The sequence below is a fragment of the Curcuma longa genome, unplaced genomic scaffold (genome assembly GCF_044706935.1).
Source record: "Curcuma longa cultivar G26 ecotype Majalengka, Jawa Barat unplaced genomic scaffold, ITB_CL_G26_1.1 utg509_np1212_2302976_RagTag, whole genome shotgun sequence".
NCBI classification, from domain to species: domain Eukaryota; kingdom Viridiplantae; phylum Streptophyta; class Magnoliopsida; order Zingiberales; family Zingiberaceae; genus Curcuma; species Curcuma longa.
The window spans coordinates 759569-785491 of record NW_027435603.1 but is presented as its reverse complement, the minus strand read 5'-3'; the positions used below and the strand labels follow the sequence as shown (position 1 = coordinate 785491).

Sequence of the window (25923 nt, the reverse complement as noted above, 5' to 3'; positions counted from 1 at the left end):
CCGATCAGAATTCGAGTTCGGTGGGTACGCAGCGGAAAGCGTGAGGGGGATCAAGCCGAGAAAGGAAGCGGAGAGCGCAGCGACTTTTATAGGCGAGTACGAGGTTTCTTACTCCGGTCAAATTTACAAGATTCGAAAAAAGAGCAAAAACAATTTGAAAAAACAAAAAAGAAAAACTTCAATATGCCCCCTAGTTTTATCCAAATGTTTTACTTCGCCTTCCAGGACTTTGAAACTAAATTTTTTTCCCCTTGGTGCTCTGTTTACTTGCCTCGACGGAAATAAATTGGTGGGAAGGCAGGCAAAAAAGAAAATGGGAGAAGGAAATATAGAAGGATTTCTTTAACAGTTCCTTTTCGTTTGGTGAAACACGAAATGAATTTGTTGAAAAGTCTTGAGGATAGATTATTGTTTTAAAAACTCTTTTATTTCTCGGGTGACGGCTCCATGGAAGTTTATCCAATTTACTATTTCTGGGGTGATCGATCTGGTTCCACGGAAGTTTATCCCATTTACTATCTCTGGGGTGATCGGTCTGGCCCCACGGAAGTTTTCCACCGGCCATCAGGATAAATTGGGAAGTGCACGCAGTGGTCAGCCCAGACGCCCAGCATCCTTTGATTGCGCTCTCTATTTGGAGAAAAATTCTTGTAAATATGCCGTAGCTGAGGATCGAATCGCAGATATCTGGATGACAACCTGGATGTACCTACCATAGAACAACTATCGATGATGAATTAAGATCCAAAGTAAAGCCTTATGCTCACTGTTAGCGAAACATAAGGATTCCTTGCTATAAACAATTCCTTAAATGGGTAAAGAGGTGAAAAAAAATTTAATTAAATCAAATTGAAACGATTGAATTTAAAATTTCAATTCGATTATTTTAAAATTTTAATTATTTTTAAAAAAAATCAATTAATTCAGTTCCATTTCGATTTAAAATTTTTTTATTTGATTAAATCAAATAAATTAAATTAATTAATTAAAATAAAAAATAATTTATAAAATTAAATTTATAAATCCTTAATTAATTGATAAAAATTTTATAATACTTAAAAAATTTTAATTATTTTAATTAATTCGATTGAAAATTAAATTAATCGATATTTTATCGATTCGATTTGTTCAATTTTTATTTGAAAATTCAATCGATTTGATTAGTTAAAAAAAATTCAATTCAATTCAATTTCAATTAATTCAGTTCGGTTTGATTTAACATAATACTAAGCTCTAATAAGAATATTGAAGGTCTGAAGGCAAATACAAAATAGAAGACAAAACAAAGAGAGGATCGATTTTCACTATCGTGTAAACTACACAAGGACTACTTGAATATGATTACAAAGGCATTCTTAGCTCTTCTACTAACAGAGGAGGTTGCTGCTCCACTTTGCGAATTTGGTTGCTTAGCTCCTAGATCACTGCAAATTAGGTTACGACACATTCCTAAACCACATTTTCCTGTACGTTCGATCAAATTGATCCAAAAACAAGCAATCCTGAGTGATGTTGCAATGACCTTCCATCCACATAATCTAATGAGAAAGAAGAGAGGAGCTAAGCTTTATCTAGATGTGTAATGTAAATAAACCCCTTATATAGAGAGTTACCAGGGGTTTATACTTACATAGCCATCCATCACATCCAGTTGAGATGATGCCTTAATCCAATTTGATCACACTATATGAACTAACACTTTGAATGCAACTTATCAATCAAAATTTTAAATTTTAATAAATATTTGCACACAATAAAGTAAAATCCCAACAAATTTAGCACTAGTTAGATGTCAGAATGGATACAAACACCTGAACCAGTCATTTCCATTCCCCTTTCCCCTCCCATTGTCCTCTCCTCTTCTACTTCCCCTCTAATTATAGTGACACTTGCATTGAAGTTTGTCATTGTTAGAAATTGAAGGGAAACCAAAAAAATTTAAAGGAACTGACTATAATCCTTTCGCTGTTGCTGTTAAAATGGTTAAGGTTTTGATAAATCATGATAACTTCTGCTTTATGCTCTATGCAATCTATTCATTTTCTATGGAAACTCAATACAGATTCAAGACCAAAGTTCCTAAGAATTCTAACTATCCTTCATTTGTTGCTAGCAATACTGTTCCAAAAGAATGTCTACTGTTATGAAGGTGGAAACATTTTAGTCAGTACTTACTTTTTGCTTGCACACCTTTGACGCTAAACCTGCCGATCTATGGTAGATCTTGTTTACCCAAATAGAGCCGATAAAAGAGTGCAGTACAGGAAAATAACAAAATCTGTATCTGAACTTGCAAATGAAATGAAGTTATGCTTGGTTACCAGGAGCATTGTGTTTCCACAAGAAGGTAGGAATCCAAATGAAATGAACTTGCAAGTCTTGTTGTCTTTTCTATTCAAAGGTCAAAACCTTCAATTCAAGGGAACAAATTACTGGACAATAACTGAAATGCAAAATGATAGTGAACCTTGCTAAAGTACATGTTAAAGTGAGTAAGAAGTGAGAAGCAGAGGATGTAATTGCATTGGTATCATTTTGAGTCAGTTCTTCACTTGTAGCAATCTTGGGTTTGAGAGGGGAATGTTGAATCCATGCTAAAGGAAGTAAGGAGAGAATGAACTTCTCCATTAGCAAAAGCCTCTTACAGATCTGATTGTTCATTAAATGAGAAAGAAATGATAACAGAAGCATAATTTCTTACCAAGTGAATCCCCATGAAACTGAGCAAAATATAGTTTGATTCCATACAATTCCACAAATATAAGCCACAGGAATTCATTCAGGCTATAGAATTTATCAAAACTTGGAAGAATGAGGGAAAAAACTGTCAATTCGCCCACTAACTTCCATCAAGCAGAGCAAAATACAGTTTGATTTCGTAGAATCGACAGCCATACATGACAAATATTCATATTGGCCATAGAAAAGAATCTATTTTTGAATGAATGAGAAAGAATTGATGACTGAAGCATATTGCTTTTGTCGATTATTCGCATCAAAACAAAATGTAGTTTGATTTCATACAATTTCAGAATCATATGCCATAAATATTCAAGATCCAGATTTTCATCAATGAAGAACACAACTTACAGAATCAATCGAGAAACCCAGTTTGTCTGAACACAGCATCACGGACACGCCGGAGATCCCTCCCTTTGAGGGTCCTTCCGGCCCCTTCCAGCACCGAGAAGGTCGTGGTGGGAGAAGCCCTTCCGTAAGCTCTCGCTACGATCTCGTGAGGCGGCATCATCTCCTGCCCATCCTCAGCGTCAGGTCCATCGGAGGCCTCCAGATCGAACCTCCTCGCCCGCCGGGGAGGAACAGGCACGTCGACTGGAAGCGACTGCGCTTGCCGCATCCTCGCCGCCGGCATCGAGGGAGAGTACTCCGGCTTCGGCTTGGGGATCGTGGGGATCATCCGCGCGGCAGTAGAAGAGGAGGAGGAGGAGGAGGGCGAGTCGGAAGTGGAGGATGAGGTGGAGGAAATGGACGTCTTACGCAGGAGAATAGGAGGGGCGGCGGGAACCAGGTCTGAGGATCCGTCCTCGGGCAGCGCGGCGAGGATGCCAAAGTTACGGTCCACGGGGCGGCGGAGAGCGGCAGTGCGGTCGCCGCCACTGGTCTGGATCGGCGTCGCAGCGGCCCGTGGGCTCGGTTTGGGGGCATCTACGGAGGAGGTCCATAGGACCTCCGCCTCGTGGAGCTCGACGCCGGCGGCGGCGGCGGCGGAAGGGGAGGAGTCGGAGGGCGGCGAGGAAAAGAGGCCGAGAAAGCGCTCGGAGCTGGGAGTGCGGCGGTGGCGGAGACCGTCCATGGGTGGAGGAGTCGGGTCGACGGTGGCGATTAGGGCGGAGGACGGCGGCGAAGATGTGGTTACGGATTACGTCACTACAGCCGCTCGAGACAAATCAGCAGGGAGTGCGCCGTTGAGCAATGGAACCTTATTTAGTATTTAAGTTGGCAACAAGCCCTACATTTCCTATTTTTAGGTTTTGAATGTTTGTATTTAGATCAATTTCAACAAAATCTATTATTTTGATGCAATAATATGGCAAAATAAGGGCGTCCTTTATTTTTTATATATATTGTAGCAGTTCACTGTAATAATAATAATTATAATAGTAAGTCAGTGGTTGTTAGAATCATAACAGTTGTAAATATTTTTAAAAAATTTAAAATATTATTTTAATTATTTACGAACGAAGGACACGTTTTTTACTATTCTAATAATTAATATGGGCACAAGGAGCATGCGACACTCATGGACACCACGTCGCGTTGTCGTGCTTAATATTTAAATGTAATTTTTAAAATGTTTTAGTTATTTTATATTTTAATTATTTTTCATTTATAAATTTATAAATAGGAAACGAGCCAATGGGCCGAAATGGCCCATTAAAGAAAGTGCCAAGGTTCGATCCCGCCACGTCCCGCTTCGGAACGACGCCACCGCCATTCTCGAATCTTCCTCCTCTTTTATATTCTCCTCTGCAGTCCGCACTCCATCTGTGATCTGTCCTCCTGCGATCGGGCAATGATGGCGGCTTGCTGCGGGAAGTACCATGGTAAGTGATGCCTCGTCTAATCTCCTTGTTCCTCGTTGAGTAAGTAGGGATTTAGTTTGTATAAGTTGTTGAAACCGATCGACTTCTGTCTGATCTAGGTGATGAATTTAGTTTGGATTTGATAGGAACATAGTTGTTCTTTTATTAGTTTAATTTGGAATTAGTGTTTCTTGTCTGTAGGATTGTATGAAAATGAGTGTCTTTGACACTGATGAAGTCTCTATTAGTTTATATTTTTGTACCGATCCAGTTCATCTCTATTAATGGAGTGCTTTGCTTTTGGCCTGATCTTTATAACTATTTCCTTGCCATAAACTCTTCCAGCTGCACATGTTTCTTCATTGTTGCTCTTCGATGTTTAAAGCAAGATTTTTGCTTGTTATCCAAATCAAAGTCTTTATATAGAGAGAATATTTCAAAAGAAGTAATTTCTTAGGCGTATATCTTCAAGCTAATAGGGAGTGTTTCTTGAAGAGGATGTCAATTTGTACCGAATGGTAATTTCTTTAAAAATCTTTTTAACAAAACTAAACATAATGATTTAGTAAACAAATAGTTAATAGTGGAACCAAATGATTTAGTAAAGAAGTAGTTAGTAGTGTTTAACTGTTAGAGCTTGTTTGATGGATAATTCAATTATAATCCTATATAACCTTTTAAATAAGTTCAGAACTATTCTCATTTTAGAAGTTATAATGTTTTTCTTCTAATGTTATGATGCTTTTGCAATGTTTAGTTAATTTTGAAACTTTTTTTTTCTTTTTAATATTTTGTGTATCACTTTTTTTTTGTAACTATCCTGTCATTTTGTTTTTAGCATAGTTTGATTGCTTCTTCAATATTCTCTCCTAATTATTTCTTTAAAAATACTATTTCTAATATTTCATATTTATAGTTTTTGGAATATTGATTTTTTTAATTCACTATATGATCAGATCTAATCTGCATATGAAAATTGCCTCTTACAATAACTTTACATCATTGATTGGTCATTAAACTAAATTTCAAGAGACAATGAACAGCCAAGTAAGTTAACTAACTAATGTTCTACATGCAAAACTCATGTAGATAAATTAACACACCTTTATTGGTTCATCTTTGAGTTGAATAATCTTTAATTTGACAATTTGACCTCTCTTTTCCATCTTTTTGGATTGGTTCAATCTAATTTCATCTGATTTTATATTTCTTTCTGATTAATTGTTGATGGCCCAATTCAGCACAGTAGATTCAGGTTGGAATTAGCTATTATTTGGAACTAGGATATTACATCACTAGCAACAGAGTTCTTACAGAAATGTAACTGTTGATCTGATAAGTAGTTTTGATGTTGTGATTTAAAAGATCATGTTGAAGAATTTCAGCCCTTTGTTTTCACTCTGAGAAAATTGGATGTTATCTAAGATCTAATGGATGCTAATTTGGTTCACATTGTAGATGAGCTCATCGAGAATGCTTCCTACATTGGCACACCAGGAAAGGGGATTCTCGCTGCTGATGAATCCACTGGAACAATTGGTAAGCGTTTGGCCAGCATCAATGTTGAGAATGTTGAAGCCAATCGACGAGCACTACGGGAACTCCTCTTCTGCACCCCTGGTGCACTCCAGTACCTTAGCGGTGTGATTCTCTTTGAAGAAACCTTGTATCAAAAGACTGCTGATGGGAAGCCATTTGTTGATGTCCTAAAGGAAGGAGGTGTTCTTCCTGGAATCAAGGTGGACAAGGGTACTGTTGAACTTGCTGGCACTAATGGTGAGACTACCACTCAAGGTCATGATGACCTTGGCAAGCGTTGTGCCAAGTACTATGAGGCTGGTGCTCGATTTGCCAAGTGGCGTGCTGTCCTGAAGATCGGTCCTACTGAGCCCTCCCAGCTTGCGATCAATGAGAATGCCAATGGGCTTGCTCGATATGCTATTATCTGCCAGGAAAATGGACTTGTGCCTATTGTGGAGCCAGAGATCCTTGTCGATGGGCCTCACAGTATTGATCGCTGCGCGGAGGTGACAGAGCGGGTGCTTGCTGCCTGCTACAAAGCATTAAACGATCATCATGTGCTTCTTGAAGGGTCTCTTTTAAAGCCTAACATGGTGACTCCGGGCTCAGATGCACCTAAGGTGGCACCAGAGGTGGTGGCAGAGTACACCGTTCGCACCCTTCAGAGGACAGTCCCAGCGGCCGTGCCAGCCATTGTTTTTCTCTCAGGTGGGCAGAGCGAAGAAGAGGCGACTTTGAACTTGAATGCTATGAACAAGCTGGCAACGAAGAAACCTTGGTCGCTTTCTTTCTCATTCGGCCGTGCACTGCAGCAGAGCACACTGAAGACATGGGTCGGGAAGGAGGAAAATGTGGAGAAGGCAAGAGCTGCCTTCCTCACAAGATGCAAAGCAAACTCAGAGGCCACTCTGGGCACATACAAGGGAGACGCTGTGAAGGGTGAAGGAGTCTCAGAGAGTCTTCATGTGAAGGATTACAAGTACTGACATCGTTTATAGTAACTTTGTTCAGCTTCAGGTAATGTATGTGTAGGCATTGAAGATGAATTTGGTATGTCTCTGTGATAATATCCAGAGTAAGAATCTATAGGATAATATGTTGTAGTAGCACTAATGCTTGCAGTTTGGGGGGTGCTGATAATAGGGGCTGTTAAACATGTCATTACATGTAATGCCTTGTGAGTGTTTATTAAGTATTTTCTAGAACTCCTAAGTTTGCTTGCTATGCTAGTGGAATTCTCATTAAATGTGTTTATTAAGTATTTTTTAGACCTTGATAAATCTACTTCTTATGCTACTGGAATTCTCACAGTTGACGCTAATGTTTTGCTAGCATAATGAGATACTGATGGTTTCTATTGTTTTCTTATGATTACAAAAAATTTATGTACAATGAGAAAAATACAAATAGGTTTGTCTCAATTTTATAGTACTTTTTTGTGCTCATGTTTGAATTCTCTCAACAAGGTTGACTTATTTTAAATCATGTTAAATTCCCCTTGTGTTTATACTGTTTACTATAGAAAATAAATATTTCACCATGTGATTTTATAGTGAAGATGATTTTATATATGTTTTTAAATGTTAAAATCTAATAGTGTGTGATTTGAGAATTAAGTTATTAACAAGTAATGTTAAAATAGTCTCCAACAACATTCATGCATGGTCCCTAACAAATGAAATATAATATTAGCATCTGGAGCTTAAGCCAACAATGAGATCATGGCAAAGGCTTATCCTACAAATTGTAAGTTGTACAAATAATAGTACAATTTTATTTTATTTTATGTTCTCTTGATCACAAGGTATCCCCATAACATATTGAATGTGATTATTCTCATTTGGTGGCAAAAGTGATAAACTTAAACTCTAATACATGCATCACCAAGTATTGTACCTTCTGATATTTCCCAGCAAACCTTGAGCCGTTCAGGTCTCCAGTGTTTCTTCATGGCTTCATAACTAGTTGTTTGATAAAAGCAACAACTCCAGGAACATCAACTGTCCATGCAACTGCAGCAGGTGAATAGCCAGTCCAAGAATTGCTAGTGTGCCACCTGCAAGAGATCGAACCCCATGAAAAAAAAAGAAAACGAAAAAAAGAAGAAGAAGAAAGGAAAGACATTATAAGATTTGATTGAAAAAAAGCTTCTGGTGCAATACTTTTTCAATGCTAGGTCCATTACTGTCTGCCCTCTACAAATACCCTGTGTCTCAACTCTGACAACACCCTTTTTGAATGTGAAAAGATCTGGACGAACAAGTGCTGCAAAGCAGACAGGATCATGGGGGATAATACCTGCACAACAAAATCAATCTCCATTCTTAAGAATTCCATGATTTTAGTTGAAGTAAAATGAGTGCTTTGGGTATGTGCTGATCTACCATAAATGTCTCGAGACTCTACGTGCCAGTCCCTGTAAAACTTGCACATATCGTATAGGATTTGCGAGTGTTTTCCATGACAGTCTCTAAGCTCGGAGATATCCTGATCTAAGAAAACCGTAGATTTCTCAGTGCAAGTTCCTGAATTCATGGAAATAACAATAAGCTGCAGAGGGCATAGCTTGCATACCTGTATAGATGATCTGTGTTGTGATGTTTATTCCTACCACTGTTATATCTGCTCCAGATGTAAAAACAATGTCGGCTGCTTCTGGATCGTCATAAATCTGCAAGATTGGAAAAGCAAAGCTTCAATATTTGATAAAACTAGCGTGATGGCTAAGTATTGGAGGACGCACAAGGACACTCTTTACACAAAAGTGTTCTTTAACTGAAAAGCATACGGCAGAGTTCTAAAGATCAATTTATCCTATAGTATAAATGGTATCTAAAATTATAAGATTATTGCTAAGTTACAAAACAACAGGAAGTATATTATAAGTTTCAGTAATAAAGATCAAAATTTTGTACTTATATAGTGTTCATACAAGGTGAAATGTATTACATTTGCTTCAGCAGCAGGGTTAACATTTCCAGGATAAAGGAAAGCACCACCGAGAATGACCAGCCTCTTCACTTTGCTTGCAAAGAGTGAGTCTCTTTCGATGGCCTAGGGAGCATAATATCATTGTGTAAAGATAGTGTCATATTTGCTGTAAAATTTAAAAAAAGAAAGAAAATTGAGCAAAACAGACAGTTCATCATTATATTTATCTTGTTATAATTATCAGTAAGAAGTTGAAATAAGAAGCATGTGCATCCAAATATGGGTACCTGTGCTAAATTTGTCAAAGGTCCCAGTGCAAGGATTGATATTTCACCAGGGTACTGAGAAATTGTATCAACCAAAAACTCTGATGCACTTAAGTCTATCTTTTTTGCAGTAGGGGGTGGGAGAAATATATTGCCAAGGCCATCAGATCCATGAATAAAATCAGCAATACGTGGTTCTTCACCCTATAGGACCAAATGAAATTGTGAAAAGATGATTAAGGTCTATACTCATTACTCATAGCTAAATAAGATCAAACATGTGACTCATCATAAACTGTAGTTGATTAAACAAAGGAATGTATGACTTGTTTCCTTTTTTATTCAGAATATGCTGAAGAAGAATAAGATAAAATCATACACAATGAAACTGAATTAGTTCAGATACCAGTCGGTTGTTCTACAATGAATAAACATAGTAAATGGCAGCAAGTGCTTACATTTAAAGGAGCATGGCTACCTTCTGCTACTGGCAAGTCAGAGTGTCCTGCAATCTCACACTATCCATCTCGACATTAAAAATTGCAAGTAATGATAGATGTGATCTAGGTGATATAAAGAATGTGGTAAAAGAATACACTAGAAGCCAACTTAAGTTTCAGATGGCATTGTGAAGGAACACATGTTTCTTGAGAAAGGTGGGGACTAGTACCAAGAGCAAGGCATTGCGAGTGGCATCTTTTGTGCTAGCGTTTCCAAATATTGTTGTCAAACCTACAACTTCAATCTCTGGGTATTGAAGTGCCATCAAAATGGCCATGCTATCATCTGCTGACAAAGTAACAATACGCAATAAGTATTTACTATTATTATTTTCACGATGATCTTGTTATGCAATGTTTGCTAATTGATATACCAGAAGAGGCCCCATAAAAATACTTAAAAGAAGTGCTGCAACATACTAAAAGCAATTTGTTAGCTTAGAATGGGAGAAGAGCTAGAATTAAGTAGAAGAATCCAATAAATTGTTGTGCGGATTAATGTTGGAAAACCATAGAATGCCTCCATACTCTTTATCAAGGATATCTAATGCCATATCCGAAAAGATTTAGTTTGTAACTGAGAAGCATAAAGTTCTTCTTTGAAACATTGACGGCAAACCACTTTCTTTCTCATATTCCTCAGCCAAGCTTCGAATTTTCATGGATTAAGATACTTAAAGCTTATTTTTCAATTGTAAAGCTAAAACAAAGCTTATTTTTTAAAATTCCTCTTTTGTCCCTCCACTCATGTAGTTTGGTTTCTTTTACCAATTGGTAGAATATAATTTTTTTTAAAAAGATTACTAACGGCAAAATATAAAATTCCAAAACTGCAGAAAGAAGATCAGAATTACAAGAAGGGAATATGTTATGCAAAATACAGTGGAGAAAGCCCTACAAATTAATGAGATAAATAATTAGTTTAATACAATAAAAGCAGCCTAGTTCAGAAAAGAACCTAAAGCGGAAATTCTAATATTTTTTTGGTTCATGAAATTCTGAAATTTCCACTTCTATAAAATATAAAATGTTTTTTTAATAATATTTAAAAACATATTTAGTATAACAAAAATAATTATGAGAACTCGTTTGGTGAAATAGTGCTATGCTTGGTAAAATATATTAATCATATATATCAAACATATATATAATATATTAATAAAATAAAATTTCCTTGTGACAATGTCAATACTGCATACTAAAATGAATTGAATAATAATTTTCAATCATATAATTTATTATATACTAATTTGAAAGTCATGCACATGGCACCGCATTTGAATATGAATATAGACTTATCTTCAAATGTGTCCACCTAAATTATTTATAAAATAAATCTAGTCTTCTGAAACACGCTAGCTAGTGACTTTGCGACCAATTTTAACTTATCTTACATCATCCAGAAAATATTTTTCTATTAATTAAAAATATAACTTATACTGTGAGATGTATTTGAGAATTACAGGTGGCAAGATGATACTTTATAAACTACGGTAGAAGAACATAAAAAAATAATAATAATCTTTATATAAGGGCGCAAGGAGAAGCTTCCACTAAAATAATTAAAGGGCTGATGATGAGGGCATTTTGAAACGAGTGATTTAGAAAATAATTTTAAAAGATACAAATAGATATATTTTAATAATGAAGGATATTTGAAAATCTGATGAAAAATACTAAGAGGTATTCTGAAAACTACCCTTTGAACAAGCTAGTCAGAATCTGAATTGTGAAAAATTAAAAGAAGACCAAAAATAAACTAGCAAGAAAGCTAAACAATTAATTTCTTCTCAGAAGAAATCGTCCGACATTATTCCATCACTGAGGCAGGAAATGAACTCAAAGAACATAATCACGGTATAGAAAGGACGACAACGATCAAAAGACAACCGCCGATCTACGGAAATGTTTCGGAGAGGGAAAGAACGGAGCTGGTACGGACCTATTCCGGGATCTGTGTCGATGATGACCTTCATTTTCCTATCTGCGGATGCATCGGAAGACTTCGATTCCATCGCTTCTCCCTCAGGCAGATTGATAGCGTTCTGGAAACTGAGAGAGAGAGAGAGAGAGAGAGAGAGAGAGCGCAGGTCATAAGTTATAACCTCGACCAATAAAACAGATTCCATTGTCAAGGGAGAGCACACGTGTCGATGGATTATTCGCTGCTACGGCCAGGACTTTGTTCGGGGAGACCCAATCGGCACCCGCCAGCAGCGTTTCCGGTAAGAAGCTGGTAGGTCAAATGTAATCGTTCGGCGGAACCTCGTCGGACCCACTGAACGCCGTTAATTAAGGATGCCTTAAGATTCCTGAATTTGGAGTATACATTTTTTGACAAAAATATCAATGGAGATATTAAATTATGACATTATAAAATTTAATTTTACATTCTGGATTAATAAATAATATACTCGAAGTTTAGACCGAATGAAATATTATTAAACTTTTTAGTCAAATAAAATCAACTTTATACTTTTATTTACATATCAAATCTTATCTTTCTTTCTTTTTTATCTTCTTCTTTATTAGCACCATCACTACTGCCTAGTGGATGGAGGAAGTGGAGCAAGTGTAATGAATAAATTTATTAAATATTTTTTTATAAAAATAAAATTTGTCATCCTAGCGGTCTCACACGATCAGTTCCATGACTATTTATAGAAGTAAATCAAAAAACTGTAGTTGACCACGACGGAGGAGGGTATTATCTCGACTTCATCGAGATTCAAATTCTTGTCCTCTTCTACAATTCTGTTTCGACGTAACCAACTCAACTAAGATTGTTCATAAAAATTGTAGCATGAATGTAGACAAATTTATTAAATATTCTATCGCATAGAGAGAGAGGGGATTCAAGGATTAAAATTCAGAGGAACTTGAATTTAACGAAATGAAAATAATGAATTTTAATAGACTAAATAAAAAATTATATAAATAATAATAATAATAAATTAAGTTAGAGTTGAGGATGACAAACTTAAATAAGATCCGTCTCTAATCGCATAGGCCTAGTTCATAGAACACCTTTACACGTGTGAACCATGTGATCGTTAGATCACGACAAAATTGAAGAATAAAGGCAGTTTTTTTTAGTATTCTCCTGCACTAGCTAACAGTCATCCAAAGACAAACAGTTGAGTTGAAAATTGTGAATAAAATATTAAGGAATGACAGCTAAAAAGACAGCAAGAAATAAAAATAAATAAAAGACAAAAAATAGTGGTGGAATATTAAAAGAAATTATTAATATAAATTTATGATTTTTTTTCTCTTTATTTTAAATATTACTTATTTGAAAGATTGAGTGTCGAAATAAAAAATAAAATTTCTTATTTGATGGATAAGTGGGATGATGCATTGGCATGTGAAACTGCATTGAGATTTCATTTAAATATTATAAATAGTTGGATCTAAGTTAAGTTGGCAAAAAAAAAAAAAAAAATGAAAAGGGTGTTAAAAATATTATAGTCCACGTGTCGTGGTACCAACTTTTCTCGAAAAGAGTGCTCTAATTGGCTTAAAATTATTATAATATTGATAGATAAATAAATTATTAATTAAAATTTCCTTAATTATTTATCAAAAGATCCAATTTCATCAAAATTAGTCAAATATAATTGAAATGGTTTTTTTTATCAAAATTGCCATTGTCATGTGTATATGACTATGCATGATTATGCGTTAATAGAGTTATTTATTTATTTATTTTTTCAAATTTATAATTAAATTATTTAAGATTTTATTTTTATGATTAAAGATTTGAGTTATAGTATTAAATATAAAAAAAATCTAAAAAAATAAAATCTCATAGCATCTATTTTTTTTATTTAATATTATAATCTAACTCCTAATCTCTAAAAGCAAAATCATAATCCCTTAATCGCAAACTAAAATAATTAATAAAAACAATAAAAAAAATCTTGTTGATACACAGTCACAGTCGCGCATTATGCATCGCATAGAAGATCGGATTATAAATCGTGATATCCTGTGCGACGCACAGTGCATGATTCTACGTTGACAGGATTTATTTATTTATTTTTTAATTTATGGTTAAATTACTTAGAATTTTATTTTTAAGATTTATAAATTAAGTTATAGTATTAAATATATAAAAAAATTCAAATAAAAAAAATTTGTAACGACTAAATTTTTTTTTTTTTTTTACTTTAATATTATAATCCAGTTCTAAAACGCTAAAATTAAAATTTTAAATAGTTTAATTATAAATTTAAAAAATAAACAAAACAAAAGAAAAAATCCAGCCGACGCACATGTATATTAGGAAGTTATCAGATTTTTAATCCAATTAAGTTAAGAGTGAGTTACTATAATAAACCAAATTAATATTTTTCTTAACTTAAGCTTTTAATTTGGCATAAGTAATTATCATAATATTTCTTTGGAATAATAATTAAGTAACCTACTTTAATAATCGACCCACTCCTTCACTGTTTTTTAGCTGAAGTAATTTATCTAATATATCATATATGAGACAAATATTATATTCATAAACATTAATAATCCGAGTTCAAAATCATTCGAGTTCTTTTTTTTTTTCATAAAATGACTCAGTACATGATCAAATTTATCTATTTCAAATCAACTCATATTGTACAATCATAGATGAGTTTTTATCGTCCCCATGGATTCGTGCAGTTAATTTTATTAATAAAAATGATTCATAAATATTATTTATAAATATTAATGAATGTTTAATCATATGTATTTAAATTTATTTATTTAATTTAATAAGCTAATAAGTTTATTTATTTAATGTTCGATTGCATAATGGAACTAGATGGATGTCTCTGACGTTGCAATGGAAACGGCCCGGCCCAACAATCTACCCAGGCCCAGATAGGTTGCCCGTTGGTTCCAAATCCAACGGTCAGCAGTGATCATCTGGGGAATTTTAGGGTTTTGAGGAGGTCGCCTCCAATTCCGCATTTCGCGATACATAAATTGCGCATTTCCTGCTCCCGTAGCGATCCAGGAGGCGTTCGGTGATCTTGTCCTACCAGCAGCTCTGAGGTGTGCTTCCCAAAGTAGTTGATGCTCGTTTAGTCCTTTCTTGTCCTAGGCATTTTCCCGCACTTTGATCCGCTGTTTGGTTTTTGGTTTTTAACGGTGAAAATTTGTTTTGATTTTGATTTTTTTCCCGTAAAAATTGTTTTTTTTTTGGTGGAGGAGCTCATTTTACCAGTGTGTTTTTTCTTTGAAGGGTCGAAAGAACGAAGGCGTACGCGTGAAAAATGAGGTATTTCAGGATTCAGTCTGTAATCCCCTTTAGATGCTGCTGTCAGATCCTTTTTGGATACTATCTGTTTCCTTTTACATGTCTCATTGTTTTCTCACATGTGGAATCCGCATTTTTTCAATTACATGACCTATGTGTTGCTCAAATGCCTTTGGTTAAAATCGTTTGAAGTATTTACGAAAATCAATCACCTGTTGTCCACTGTATGTTGATCACTACGTATGAGTTCCTCCCTCTATGGCTGTGTAGTTATACTTTTGGACAAAAAAAAAATAATCGATTTTTTTTTTTTTGTGGGTTGTGGACTAGGTAAGTGTACAAAGTCGGCTATGGTAATCCTTCCAAAAAATTCCAAGATGTTCTGTTCTGTTCTTTAACTTTCATGTAATTTTTCTATAGATTAGCATTATTTTTGTTAATCACAATAAGCATTTGGCCTAATATTAGTTCTGCTGCAAATTAGTCAGTTAGCTACTGTTTGTTGTGATAGTTCATTTTGTGCCTTGCATATTATTATTTGCTTCTATTACTGCACTATATTATTGTACAATTTTTTTCCTTCCTTATTTCCAAGCTTCATGACTTGCTTTGCTTTGCAAAACTCCTTTGTTTTCTGTTACATCAAGTAATTGTCTCTTGCTTTGCATATATTTGCACTATTAATCTTCCCAATTTCCTGTCAACTTCATTAGCAATCCTGTCACATTCTGGAAATTTGCAATGAATTACCAAAATTTTCTTATTGTACACATTACTTTGCAGTTACAATAATGCTCAATTACAGTTTCAATTTTTTTTTTCACGTTGAACTAACCTTCTGAAAATATTATTACAATCACAGTAAGTTGCAGAGTGATGTTGTGAAGGAAGCTATCTCACAAATCCTGGCTGATTCTCGAGAAAAGAAACGTAATTTTTCTGAGACAATCGAACTACAGATTGGTTTGAAAAATTATGATCCTCAAAAGGATAAGCGATTCAGTGGTGCTGTGAAGCTACAACATATTCCACGCCCTAAAATGAAAGTTTGCATGCTGGGTGATGCACAACATGTTGAAGAGGTACTCATATTGGAACATTTTGTTATCCTTTTCCCAAACTGTTGATTTACTAGAATCCATGTTTATATCTGTTATGAAGTCATTTCTGGTTGTTGTCCAACAAAGAAAGTTGGATGGTAGGAAATAATGATGACTGAAAACATGCATGAGTGAAATTGGAAGGATGCTTTTTTTTTTTTTCAAGTTGGACCCTTTTTTCTCAAGTTTGCTTTTTTTGCCAATGTTGGTCTGAAATGTAAGGAAGCAAAACTCTCCTGCATAGAAAAGACTAGCAACTCTTTATTCTTTAATAAATCGTACCTGAAGGATGGGTATTTATGTCTTTAGAATAAGTTTATTATCTCATGTAAACAAAGTCTTAACAAACTTTGGTTTTATCATAAGATAATGTTGGATGAGTTTTATGTTTTTTTTTTGCTTTTGATCAGCTACGACTAACAATATTGATCTTATTGTAAAAAGGAAAATGTAACTAGTTGAATCTTGTCAATTGTATGTGTGATATAGCTTGGCTTGAACTGGTTAACCTGCCCCGTTCTCTTGATCAAAGCCTTTTCAAAGTAAACACGATATAAAAGTATTGTGACTGTTTTTTATAGTTTTTTAAAATCTGAATCTGAAATAATTATCTTATTAATCTATATAGTGTTAAGTAGTTTCTTGTTTAAGTTTGTAGAATTCCAACTTCCAGAGTTCTTGATCATGATGCGTTGCTACTTGTGTTAATGAGAAACTGACTAAAGCATGTCGTGCTAATAATTCTTGTCGCTTTCAGGCAGAGAAGATAGGACTTGATTACATGGACGTTGAGAGTTTGAAGAAGATGAACAAAAACAAGAAGCTTGTGAAGAAACTTGCTAAGAAGTATCATGCTTTCCTAGCATCAGAAGCTATCATTAAACAGATTCCTCGTCTTCTCGGTCCTGGTCTTAACAAGGCAGGCAAGCTCTGATTCTTTTTATGGTTGTTTAATATATGTGATTCTGCAGCTGGCAGTCCTATTTTTTCCCCATTTGCCAGTGACCTGAGGAGAATAATTCTGTTTTTGGTGTTGCTACTCTCTATTCTTGAACAAGACTGAATGTTACTGCACATCAAATGGTGTCATATACATGCTGTGTGCTTCTGCATGAAAACAAGCTCAAATATGCATATATAAAAATCAACATATCACCAATGTTTTGCAGTGTATTTAAGCAAGCTATACTGAAATTTTAAGGATATGTATAATTAGCTTAGTTGCTCTTACACCATAGTCGCTTTGAACTGATGGAAATTACGTTAATATTAAATGCTTACTTCAAAATGCAACATGTATTTACTCCTATATGAAAACAAAATGCCTTTTGTGAGAATGACATTGTTTTACCAGTATACAGTTACCAGGGTAATTTTAATTTCAGAAAGGTTGGAATTCAATTTTGTATATTTTCCATATTACCTATGAACTCGCTCTTTATGGAATCATTCTTTTCTTTTATATTCACTTGGATTTGCTAATTGTTCACAGGGAAGTTTCCTGCATTAGTTACCCACCAAGAACCGTTGGAGGCAAAGGTAAATGAGACAAAGGCGACAGTGAAATTTCAACTCAAGAAGGTCCTCTGCATGGGCGTTGCTGTTGCCAATGTTGGCATGGAGGAAAAACATATTTTTCAGAATGTGCAAACGAGTGTCAATTTACTCGTGTCTTTGCTGAAGAAGAACTGGCAAAACGTGAGTTCTCCATCGCCCCTTCAATTCTTGTTTTAGACACTTAAGTTAGCTTTGTTCATCTCTCTGAAAAGCTCAACTGCTCGAAGTAATTGACATGCTAAATTGAGGATACTTTCTAGTTCTTGATTTCCTTTTGAAGTTCCAATTCTTCTTCCCTATTTTCAACTTCATACTCAACATTCGTATGCTTGTCTGTGTACTCACAGGTGAAATGCCTATACCTGAAGAGCACAATGGGAAAACCATATCGCGTATTCTAAGTGTTTTCTCAACTCAGAGTAGCAATCAAGAGTATGAAAATCCGTAGGTAAAAGATTTTTTTTTTTATCAATCAGTATGGAAGGATAAATGATATCGAACATCAATTTCAGTTTTGTTTTTTAGTTTATATTATTTTCTCGTTTGCATTGTAATAGTTTGCTAGAATCTTGCACCCAATGAATCCTCATGATCCTGCATTCACTTGTTTGAAGCTTTAAGTTTGCCATTCATATTGATGTTCCATATTTATTTCATGCTTTAAGTTTCTCCATTGTTTCATGTTGATGATGAATGAAATTTATTCGCAAGTTTAGTATGTAAAATTTTTTTATTTTAACATAAAATTTTAATTCTGTAAATAAAAGTAATTGATAATTTTACTTTTCTATTGTTGATTTGGTAAATCTGTTAATTTATGAATGATCCAACCGTTCGAACTGTAATTCATCGGACGGCTAGCAAGAGCGATCCGCGTGCTGTCAATCGCAGCCAATGGCGGTCTCTCGCCGCGGCTTATAAGTTGGAGTGTAGTTTCACCGGGCGCTTCGCAGTCTCTACCAAGCCCTGGAGACTTCGATGCCATGGCCGGAAGGGGGAAATCGATCGCCTCCGCGGCAGCGAAGAAGGCCACGTCGAGGAGCAGCAAAGCCGGGCTCCAGTTCCCCGTCGGTAGGATCGCGCGGTTACTCAAGGCCGGGAAGTACGCGGAGCGCGTCGGCGCTGGCGCTCCCGTATACCTAGCTGCCGTCCTGGAGTACCTCGCCGCAGAGGTATGGATCTACCCCCCTCTTTTCGTCTCGATAGCTTTGTCTTCCTGGTTTCCGATTCGATTAGGGTGGTCGGCATCTGGTCTGGTTTGTGAAAAATCTGCGATTTTTGTTTCCTGAACCTCCCGCGAATCTTTGGTTTTGGGTTTGAAAATTGTCATCCTGATTGCTGAAAGTCGTCTCGGGCTTCGTCAATTTCATACATCGATTGCTTAAAGAATGAGGCTTTATCCAAAGTGCCTCATTTATTCAGGTTTTGGAACTTGCTGGGAATGCAGCGAGGGACAACAAGAAGAGCAGGATCGCCCCCAGGCACATCCAGCTTGCGGTGAGGAATGACGAGGAGTTATCGAAACTTTTGGGAGAGGTTACAATCGCCAGCGGCGGCGTGATGCCCAACATCCATAACCTCCTCCTCCCTAAGAAGGCAGGCGGCTCTTCTAAGGCTGCTCCTGGAGATGATGACTGAAAAGATTCAATCTTTAGCAGACTGGCACAGAATTGAAAATCTGCTTAGATCCTCGTCGTGCATTGCTTTAGGATTATTTTCGGTTTTGCGTTTTTTTTAGCTTTGACGATTGTTCCTTGCCATTTGTCTTGTGAAATGATAAACCCTGCGAGTGCTTGCTCTGGTTCTTGTTTTTGGGGTTCCTTGCCAATCTTTCATTCTTCCGCTTGGATCTCGAATGAAACTCAGAAAGGGAGTGGGTTGTTCTAAGGTCTTTTCCCCTTTAGTTAGATCTTTTTCTTAGGATTTCGATTCATTCACTAGATCGTTTCGATTTTCGTACAGGTAACGTAAATCTTCATCTGTCATATTCAACATTTCTATTGATCTTTTTCTTTTTCAATGAAAGGGAACAACGCATATATGGCTAAAGAACAATTTAGTAGAGGAACAAACAATCATGCTTTCTCATTGGAAAGTGGTCAAAAAGAAAGTTATCCCCAGTGAAAGTGAATGAGGATTACATCAAGATTTATTACAAAAAAATCAGCAGCAAAGTAAATGGCAGCTCATTTTTATTGTGGAATAAGCTACAGAAATTAGACCAAAACCATTGTATAAGAAGACGAAGTTTATATTTTGTTGCAGAATTATATGCCACTTGAGTCCCTCCCAAAAATGAACCGCCTAGTCCAGTCAGATACAACCAGTGCCCTTGTGCGCCAACTCACTTGTTTGCTGCATATTGATTCAGATAATAAGTGAATCAGTTTGTGCTCATACTTTGTTGGTAGTTTAGGTGATATCAGTGCAAAAGCCTGACTGGATGCGAAAAGGCAAAAGCTTGACTCAGGGAGAAAGAAATCACATACGTTGCATATACAGAGTACCAAAGCCATTGTGTGCTTCGTCCTATGGAAATCCAATCTCCTGGGAGTTGGGCAGCAGCTTGTTCTCCTCCCAAAGGAGCAAATTGTCCAAGATGCCTATATCTTTAAGAAAGAACAAACCGAGATTAGAGATACAGAAAGAGATCCAGTTCTGAAAGTGTGCCTTGTTATGTAAATTGTTTTTTCCCCTGAGAGTTTGAAGTCTGGTTACTCAACCAAATCAAACATTGCACTACCCACCAAAGCATAAGATTGTTAATGGGACATATCTCCTATATTGATAATCAAGGTAGCGCAGGAGTGCCATACTCCAATGCTCTTGATGCAACAAAGTCACACAGTCAACTTTTCAATCAATAGTGGGATGTATATTGACTCATTCTAAAACTCAATTAGGAGTTTCATTCACCCAAGTTTCTTTTTTTACGAACATATACTTAAATAATCCAACTACCAGCTTTTGCATTTTGCTAACAAACGAAACCGAAAGGGAAAAATCGAGCAAGTACCTAAAGGGACGAAATCGATGACGGCCTGGTTCTCTTATCCGCCGGGGGCCTTCAGGTTTCTCTTCAGAATCCTTCATTTTGTTAAAACATCTAGCAAGATAATTTCCTTGTTGTGCGGCAACCTGCAAGTGGCAGGCAACAAAAGGAAACGAGATGAAGCAGGACCTTACATTGCATGTGTCAACACAAAATTCCTTCATAACGCTGCAACATATGAACACAATGAAAAAGTGTTTCCAGAAAGATAAATACCTGAGCTGTTGCAGGAAGATTTTTGACCTGGGAATCAACATCAGCAAGAGCATTTTTGAACTCCTCAATAGTGATTTCGACATCTTCCTTCTTAACATCACCTTTCGAAGCCTTTATCAAATCAAGAATGTCTTTCATCTGCTTGCTTTTTAGATAGAGTTCAACTTGGGGATACCTAATGTAAATATCTTCTAGAGCATCTTTGATTTCTTTCACGGTTAAAGTTCCTGAATTATCTTTATCAGCAAGTCTAAAGATTTCCAAGATGTCTTCCTGGATACAGGTAACGTTAGGAGAATGTTTTAGAATAATAATTCATGTAATACATTTGTTAGGCACGGATCTAAAAAAGAGAGCAGAAACCATAATTAAAACATACAAAAGTTCCATGGTTCTGATTGAATTTATCCATATCTAAGACTGCATAGTGTTCTGTTCTAATGATAACTTGCCCTCTTTAGATAATGGGTCTTACAAAATTTTGACAACATAATTTCGTCGATCATGCTCCTTAACATAATGAGTAACTTTCAAATGTATTAGTTTACGTGTTAGTATATTTAATTACTTCCAATAGATACATTGGATCACATTGATTTGAGGCTGATATAAACTTAAAATCTAAAATCCAATTGACTAGAATATTCTACCTATATCAACCTTTCTAGACAAATTTTAGAGAGAATTGCTTCCATTCTTTCCTCAGGAAAACATAGGAACAAATCATAACAATGGGAAAAAGTACAATAAGCCTAAAGTGAGAATATGGAAACTCTTTGTACCATATTTATTATTTTGTTGACTACCATTAACTGAATGTGAATACAATGACCAAGAGGAGACACAAGATGGTTACTTTGTGATTAGTTCCTGTATACATCTTAAAATGGCAATTCACTTTGATTACATGTGTGCAATATGTTCTATTTGAGGAATAAGCAATGCTCCTTGAAATCTTTAATTTCAACTTCTAGAATTAAGTATTTTATTTTAGACAGAACTATGTAAATGAATTGTACACGTAGAAAACAATATGTTGGAACAGGTAGGATTAACATGATTTTTGAATGTACAAGTTCAATCTACAAAAAACAATTCTTATTAGAGAAACTCCATATTAAACATGAAAAAATCTAGCCAAGAAGAGGATGTATTAGTACTTATACAACTACTTGTGCTAGAGAAGACATGATTTGAACCCTGTATGAAGGAATAGGGAACATTATCAAGACTAGCCAAGACTGGTAATAGTAAAGCCATAGATGCTAGCGAACAAAAGGCATTAGTAGAGAAAGAGTGTGCACATATGCATAATGACATTCCATGTGCAATGATAAGACTAGTGCTTCTCGATGTGCCATAGATACTACGACAGATCATAGGATCAAAACCAGAAGAGTATATACCATGACTTTTCTTTGGCTCATAGTGGCACAGTCACCAATAGCATATACACCATCACATCCACGCACTCTAAGCCATTCATCAGTAGCTACTGCCCTTCTATTGCCCTGTGGAAACCAGCAAAAGAAAAAAGAAATATCCAGACTAAGAAACAAAGCAAGTTGAAATCTCAGAACCAGGTTTACAATAATAACAAAACGTCATGACAGGAAAGAAGCAATTAACCTGACCAATTTTTCTCATAAAGTCCAATATCACAGGACGGGGGCCAATGCCAGCTGACCAAACTGCCATTCCATATGGTATAGAAGTCTCTCCATGTGACACATTTTCAGTAGTGATAGCCTTATCAGACACTTTTACAACCTTAAATCCTGTCTTCAGATCAATACCATCTCTTTGAAACTTCTTTTCAGCAAATTCAGTGATCCTTTTGTCGAACCTGAGCATGATAGGACAATTCAAAAAAATTAACGTGAGAGAAAGAGGATAGTTGTTCTAGACTCAGGTAATGGAGCAATTACAGACAAAAAAGAAATTGAAATACTTCAACAAACAATGATTAATCTTCACATTACATGGTCAATATGTGTTCTGCAGTTTCAAGAACTGTTATATTGACTAGGTTTTGTACGGTTGGGTACAATTTAGCCAAATCTTCAGTAACGAAGTCATGCAACTCTGCTGCAAATTCAACACCAGATGGACCACCACCAATAACAACAAAGTGCAAAATTCTAGCCCTCTCTTGTTCATCAAGATATGGAAGTGTAGCCTTTTCGAAACAATTGATCACACTCCTCCGTATCTTCTGGGCATCCTCTACTTCCTGCAAAAAATAAAAGTTTCATCCAAATGAATAATTCACATAATTTAATTATTGGCTCTGTGTTATTAATCCAAGACAGCAACAATAAAAAGTACAAGATTAGTATCAATATATCCCTACATAATGAATTAGGTAAAAGAAAAAGACAATCTGTATTCCAACACATCTGTAAAAAAGGAAATATTTTGTAGCCTGTGAAAGACCCAAGTATTTTTCACTAACAAAGTAGGGTATGCCAATCATTTCATCTAGAAATCAATTGTCGTGTGAAATTACCTTCAAAAAATAACAATGCTCCTCCACGCCAGGTATATTGAAGGTATTTACCTTTGCCCCAACTGCTATAACCAGGTAGTCATAATTGACAACAAATTCACCATTTCCTTCAAAATTTGTTCCAATGTCAGTCTGACAAAGAACCTGTTTCTTCTCCACGTCAATCTTCAAGCATTCAGCTTCCCAAAATTTAATTTCTCCACCTTTCTACCAAATTTGTGATCAATGAAAGAATCATAATAAATCTTTTGGTTATGATACAGAATATCTCAGAGCAAAAATGAACCAAATTGAGAAAGATAATGATCAAAAGAAACAACAAAAAGTATAAGAAAACACTTGACTCCAACCTTATCCCCATCCTATCATAATGTGATCCATGCTATAGCAGTGTACTACAGTAAAATAATAAACGAAATTGGATCAAAACCACCCTTTTTTTGTCAACTGAAGTTCTTATAAGCACAAAATTTCCTTGTGCAGGATCATCGGAGTTAAACAATTAATACTTATTTGATTTGATAGGAAAAATCCTCATTAAGAGCATTGGCAATGCAAACTTCTTGTAGGTTAAACTGTGACAGAATTTTTGTGCACGTCATCAAGGAAGTGATGTGTAAACATGAACAAAGCCACCCAACTTATTTCAGAGTTTCAAGTTGGGAACTCATTTGGCGGTTGTGTGAGATAGGTAGTTTTGGCTTAAGATTTTTAGATAGGTAGTTTTGGCATTTTTCTGGAATTTTAGACCAAGTTTCAGATTAAATCAGAATTTCATATGGTACGGTACTAACTCTTCAGTAAAGTATCCTTTATCCAAGGATAACAAGTGGGAGCTAATAATTCTATAGGAGTTGTTGTCAAACCATACCATATGGTTCTCGCAACAATGAACGTTCCGAAAGAAAACAACAGTTTCAATATTGCCTATAAGCACTCCTTTATATCACAGTAGACATATGGAATTTTTTTTTCCCAACTAGGCTGGATGGTGATTGTGCAACAAAGATCATCAATACATATTCATTCGCCCTGTCTTAAAGTAAACAGATGAGAATTCATTACTCTGAAAAGCACATACCTTCCTTATGATTCTTCGTATGGGTTCGACAATGCTTCGGGGCTCAACTGTTCCACATGTGACGCTCGGCAGCAAAGGCGTGAATGCAAAATAGTTCCGTGGAGATATCACTTGCACGTCGTACATGGAACTATCAACATTCCTCAAGAAAGTCGTGCCAGCCCAACCAGTTCCAAGCACTAACACCTTCTTCTTGGGAGGCACCTGAGCTAGTTCATCCGGAGCTGGATCTGGTCTTGCATCGGCATATGCCACTAAGCCTCCACCACTGCAACATACCGAGATTCAGCACAAAATAATAATAACCATAATCAAGTAGAGGTATATTGCATCCAACTATGATATGAACCGAACAATTTTCATTCTCTCGTATGATACAAAGATTAATTCACAATTAAGACTGGAAAACCCGTCTCATAAAATTCGATCGAAGAGCACAGCGATGCGTAGAGGAGAAAGAAAGGATCTAGCAGCGAAGACCACAACGAGCTAGGAGAAGGCAAAAAATCGATCAAGAAACAGAGTGGTTGGAACCATTGAGGAGAAAGAAAAAAAAACACGACCTGGCAGCGAAGACGATAACGAGCTTGGAGAAGGAGGGTCGAGCAGCGCCGTCGAGTAAGGAGGCGAGGAGACGCATTTCCGGTGATTCAGGCACCGATCGACCGAGAGGGAAGGAGAGATCTGGAGAGAGGGAGCTGCAGACGACTTTGCGGAGGAGGAGAAAACCTTCTTCCGTATGGCGAACCTTCCCGTTTATTAGGAAAGGGAACACGTGCCCCCACGGGCGGGAGCAGCTTAGATGCTTGCAGTTGAAGGTATGTGTTTCCAATTCCTCGAGCCACTATGTCCTAGCCAATTTCGCATTCACCATGATTTACTCCCCCTCATACTTGTGGGGCCAGAGTGGGGGGCCGCTAGGTTGGCGGTTCCAACCTTTTGTAGAGGAAAGGGAACACGTGTTTTACGCCGCTGTGTGTTATCTGTCGCAATACAATCTTGCATCGCTTTAAAATAAAAAGACGCCTTTTATTATTGTTTTGGTTAACATTTTTTGTAAAAAAATAATAATAATAAAATAGCGTTTATCACATTCTTTATGTTTACTATTATTATAGTAATGAATTAATTTGATATATATTTTAATTTAATCAAAATTATCACATATTATCATATTAAAAATATTTTTTATTAACTTAATTAAAACTATAATTTTATGAAAATTGATGGAAATTGAACAATAATATAGAATAAATTATAGGAGCTAATATTATAATTATAATAGCGATGAATGTTGATCCGACAAAGATATTTAACGATGACGTGAATATCAAGCACAATGAGTAATATAAAAAGCATCCATCAAGTTAGGAAGTCCAGATCTCCCCTCAACAAGGGGTCGAG

At 36.0% G+C, this 25923-nt stretch overlaps 6 protein-coding genes across 7 annotated transcripts; 3 read left to right on the top strand and 3 right to left on the bottom strand.

The window, feature by feature from the left end:
- Positions 1 to 3094: 3094 nt before the first annotated feature.
- LOC141820764 (protein S40-7-like) lies at positions 3095 to 3814 on the bottom strand. Its single transcript, XM_074708125.1, has one exon. It carries the CDS (start codon positions 3812 to 3814, stop codon positions 3095 to 3097), a length of 720 nt encoding a protein of 239 aa, XP_074564226.1.
- Positions 3815 to 4440: 626 nt separating this feature from the next.
- On the top strand, positions 4441 to 7345 carry LOC141820613 (fructose-bisphosphate aldolase 1, cytoplasmic). The gene is made up of 2 exons (XM_074707956.1): positions 4441 to 4565; positions 6003 to 7345. The coding sequence occupies exons 1-2, from the start codon at positions 4535 to 4537 to the stop codon at positions 7049 to 7051; spliced, it is 1080 nt and encodes a 359-aa protein (XP_074564057.1). The 5' UTR covers positions 4441 to 4534; the 3' UTR covers positions 7052 to 7345.
- Positions 7346 to 7816: 471 nt separating this feature from the next.
- On the bottom strand, positions 7817 to 11824 carry LOC141820592 (putative uridine nucleosidase 1). Its single transcript, XM_074707928.1, has 9 exons — positions 11705 to 11824; positions 9933 to 10048; positions 9721 to 9780; positions 9284 to 9466; positions 9015 to 9119; positions 8640 to 8736; positions 8450 to 8557; positions 8228 to 8363; positions 7817 to 8121 (listed from the first exon to the last, which is right to left on the bottom strand). Exons 1-9 carry the CDS (start codon positions 11775 to 11777, stop codon positions 8013 to 8015), a joined length of 987 nt encoding a protein of 328 aa, XP_074564029.1. The 5' UTR covers positions 11778 to 11824; the 3' UTR covers positions 7817 to 8012.
- A 2894-nt stretch (positions 11825 to 14718) lies between these two features.
- LOC141820587 (large ribosomal subunit protein uL1-like) lies at positions 14719 to 18252 on the top strand. Of its 2 annotated transcripts, none has more exons than XM_074707921.1 (6): positions 14719 to 14799; positions 14990 to 15025; positions 15867 to 16086; positions 16862 to 17027; positions 17597 to 17802; positions 18009 to 18252. In XM_074707921.1, exons 2-6 carry the CDS (start codon positions 15021 to 15023, stop codon positions 18060 to 18062), a joined length of 651 nt encoding a protein of 216 aa, XP_074564022.1. In that variant the 5' UTR covers positions 14719 to 14799; positions 14990 to 15020; the 3' UTR covers positions 18063 to 18252. The 2 variants fall into 2 exon arrangements, with proteins under 2 accessions (XP_074564022.1, XP_074564023.1); XM_074707922.1 differs by having other exon boundaries at positions 14739 to 14799; positions 14972 to 15025.
- Positions 18253 to 18480: 228 nt separating this feature from the next.
- Positions 18481 to 19467, top strand: LOC141820540 (putative histone H2A.2). The gene is made up of 2 exons (XM_074707866.1): positions 18481 to 18833; positions 19084 to 19467. The coding sequence occupies exons 1-2, from the start codon at positions 18645 to 18647 to the stop codon at positions 19297 to 19299; spliced, it is 405 nt and encodes a 134-aa protein (XP_074563967.1). The 5' UTR covers positions 18481 to 18644; the 3' UTR covers positions 19300 to 19467.
- Positions 19468 to 19684: 217 nt separating this feature from the next.
- LOC141820586 (external alternative NAD(P)H-ubiquinone oxidoreductase B3, mitochondrial-like) lies at positions 19685 to 25195 on the bottom strand. Its single transcript, XM_074707920.1, has 10 exons — positions 25083 to 25195; positions 24520 to 24787; positions 23439 to 23645; positions 22912 to 23162; positions 22559 to 22775; positions 22336 to 22440; positions 20930 to 21202; positions 20678 to 20799; positions 20151 to 20270; positions 19685 to 20016 (listed from the first exon to the last, which is right to left on the bottom strand). Exons 1-10 carry the CDS (start codon positions 25157 to 25159, stop codon positions 19929 to 19931), a joined length of 1728 nt encoding a protein of 575 aa, XP_074564021.1. The 5' UTR covers positions 25160 to 25195; the 3' UTR covers positions 19685 to 19928.
- Between the last annotated feature and the right edge of the window lie 728 nt (positions 25196 to 25923).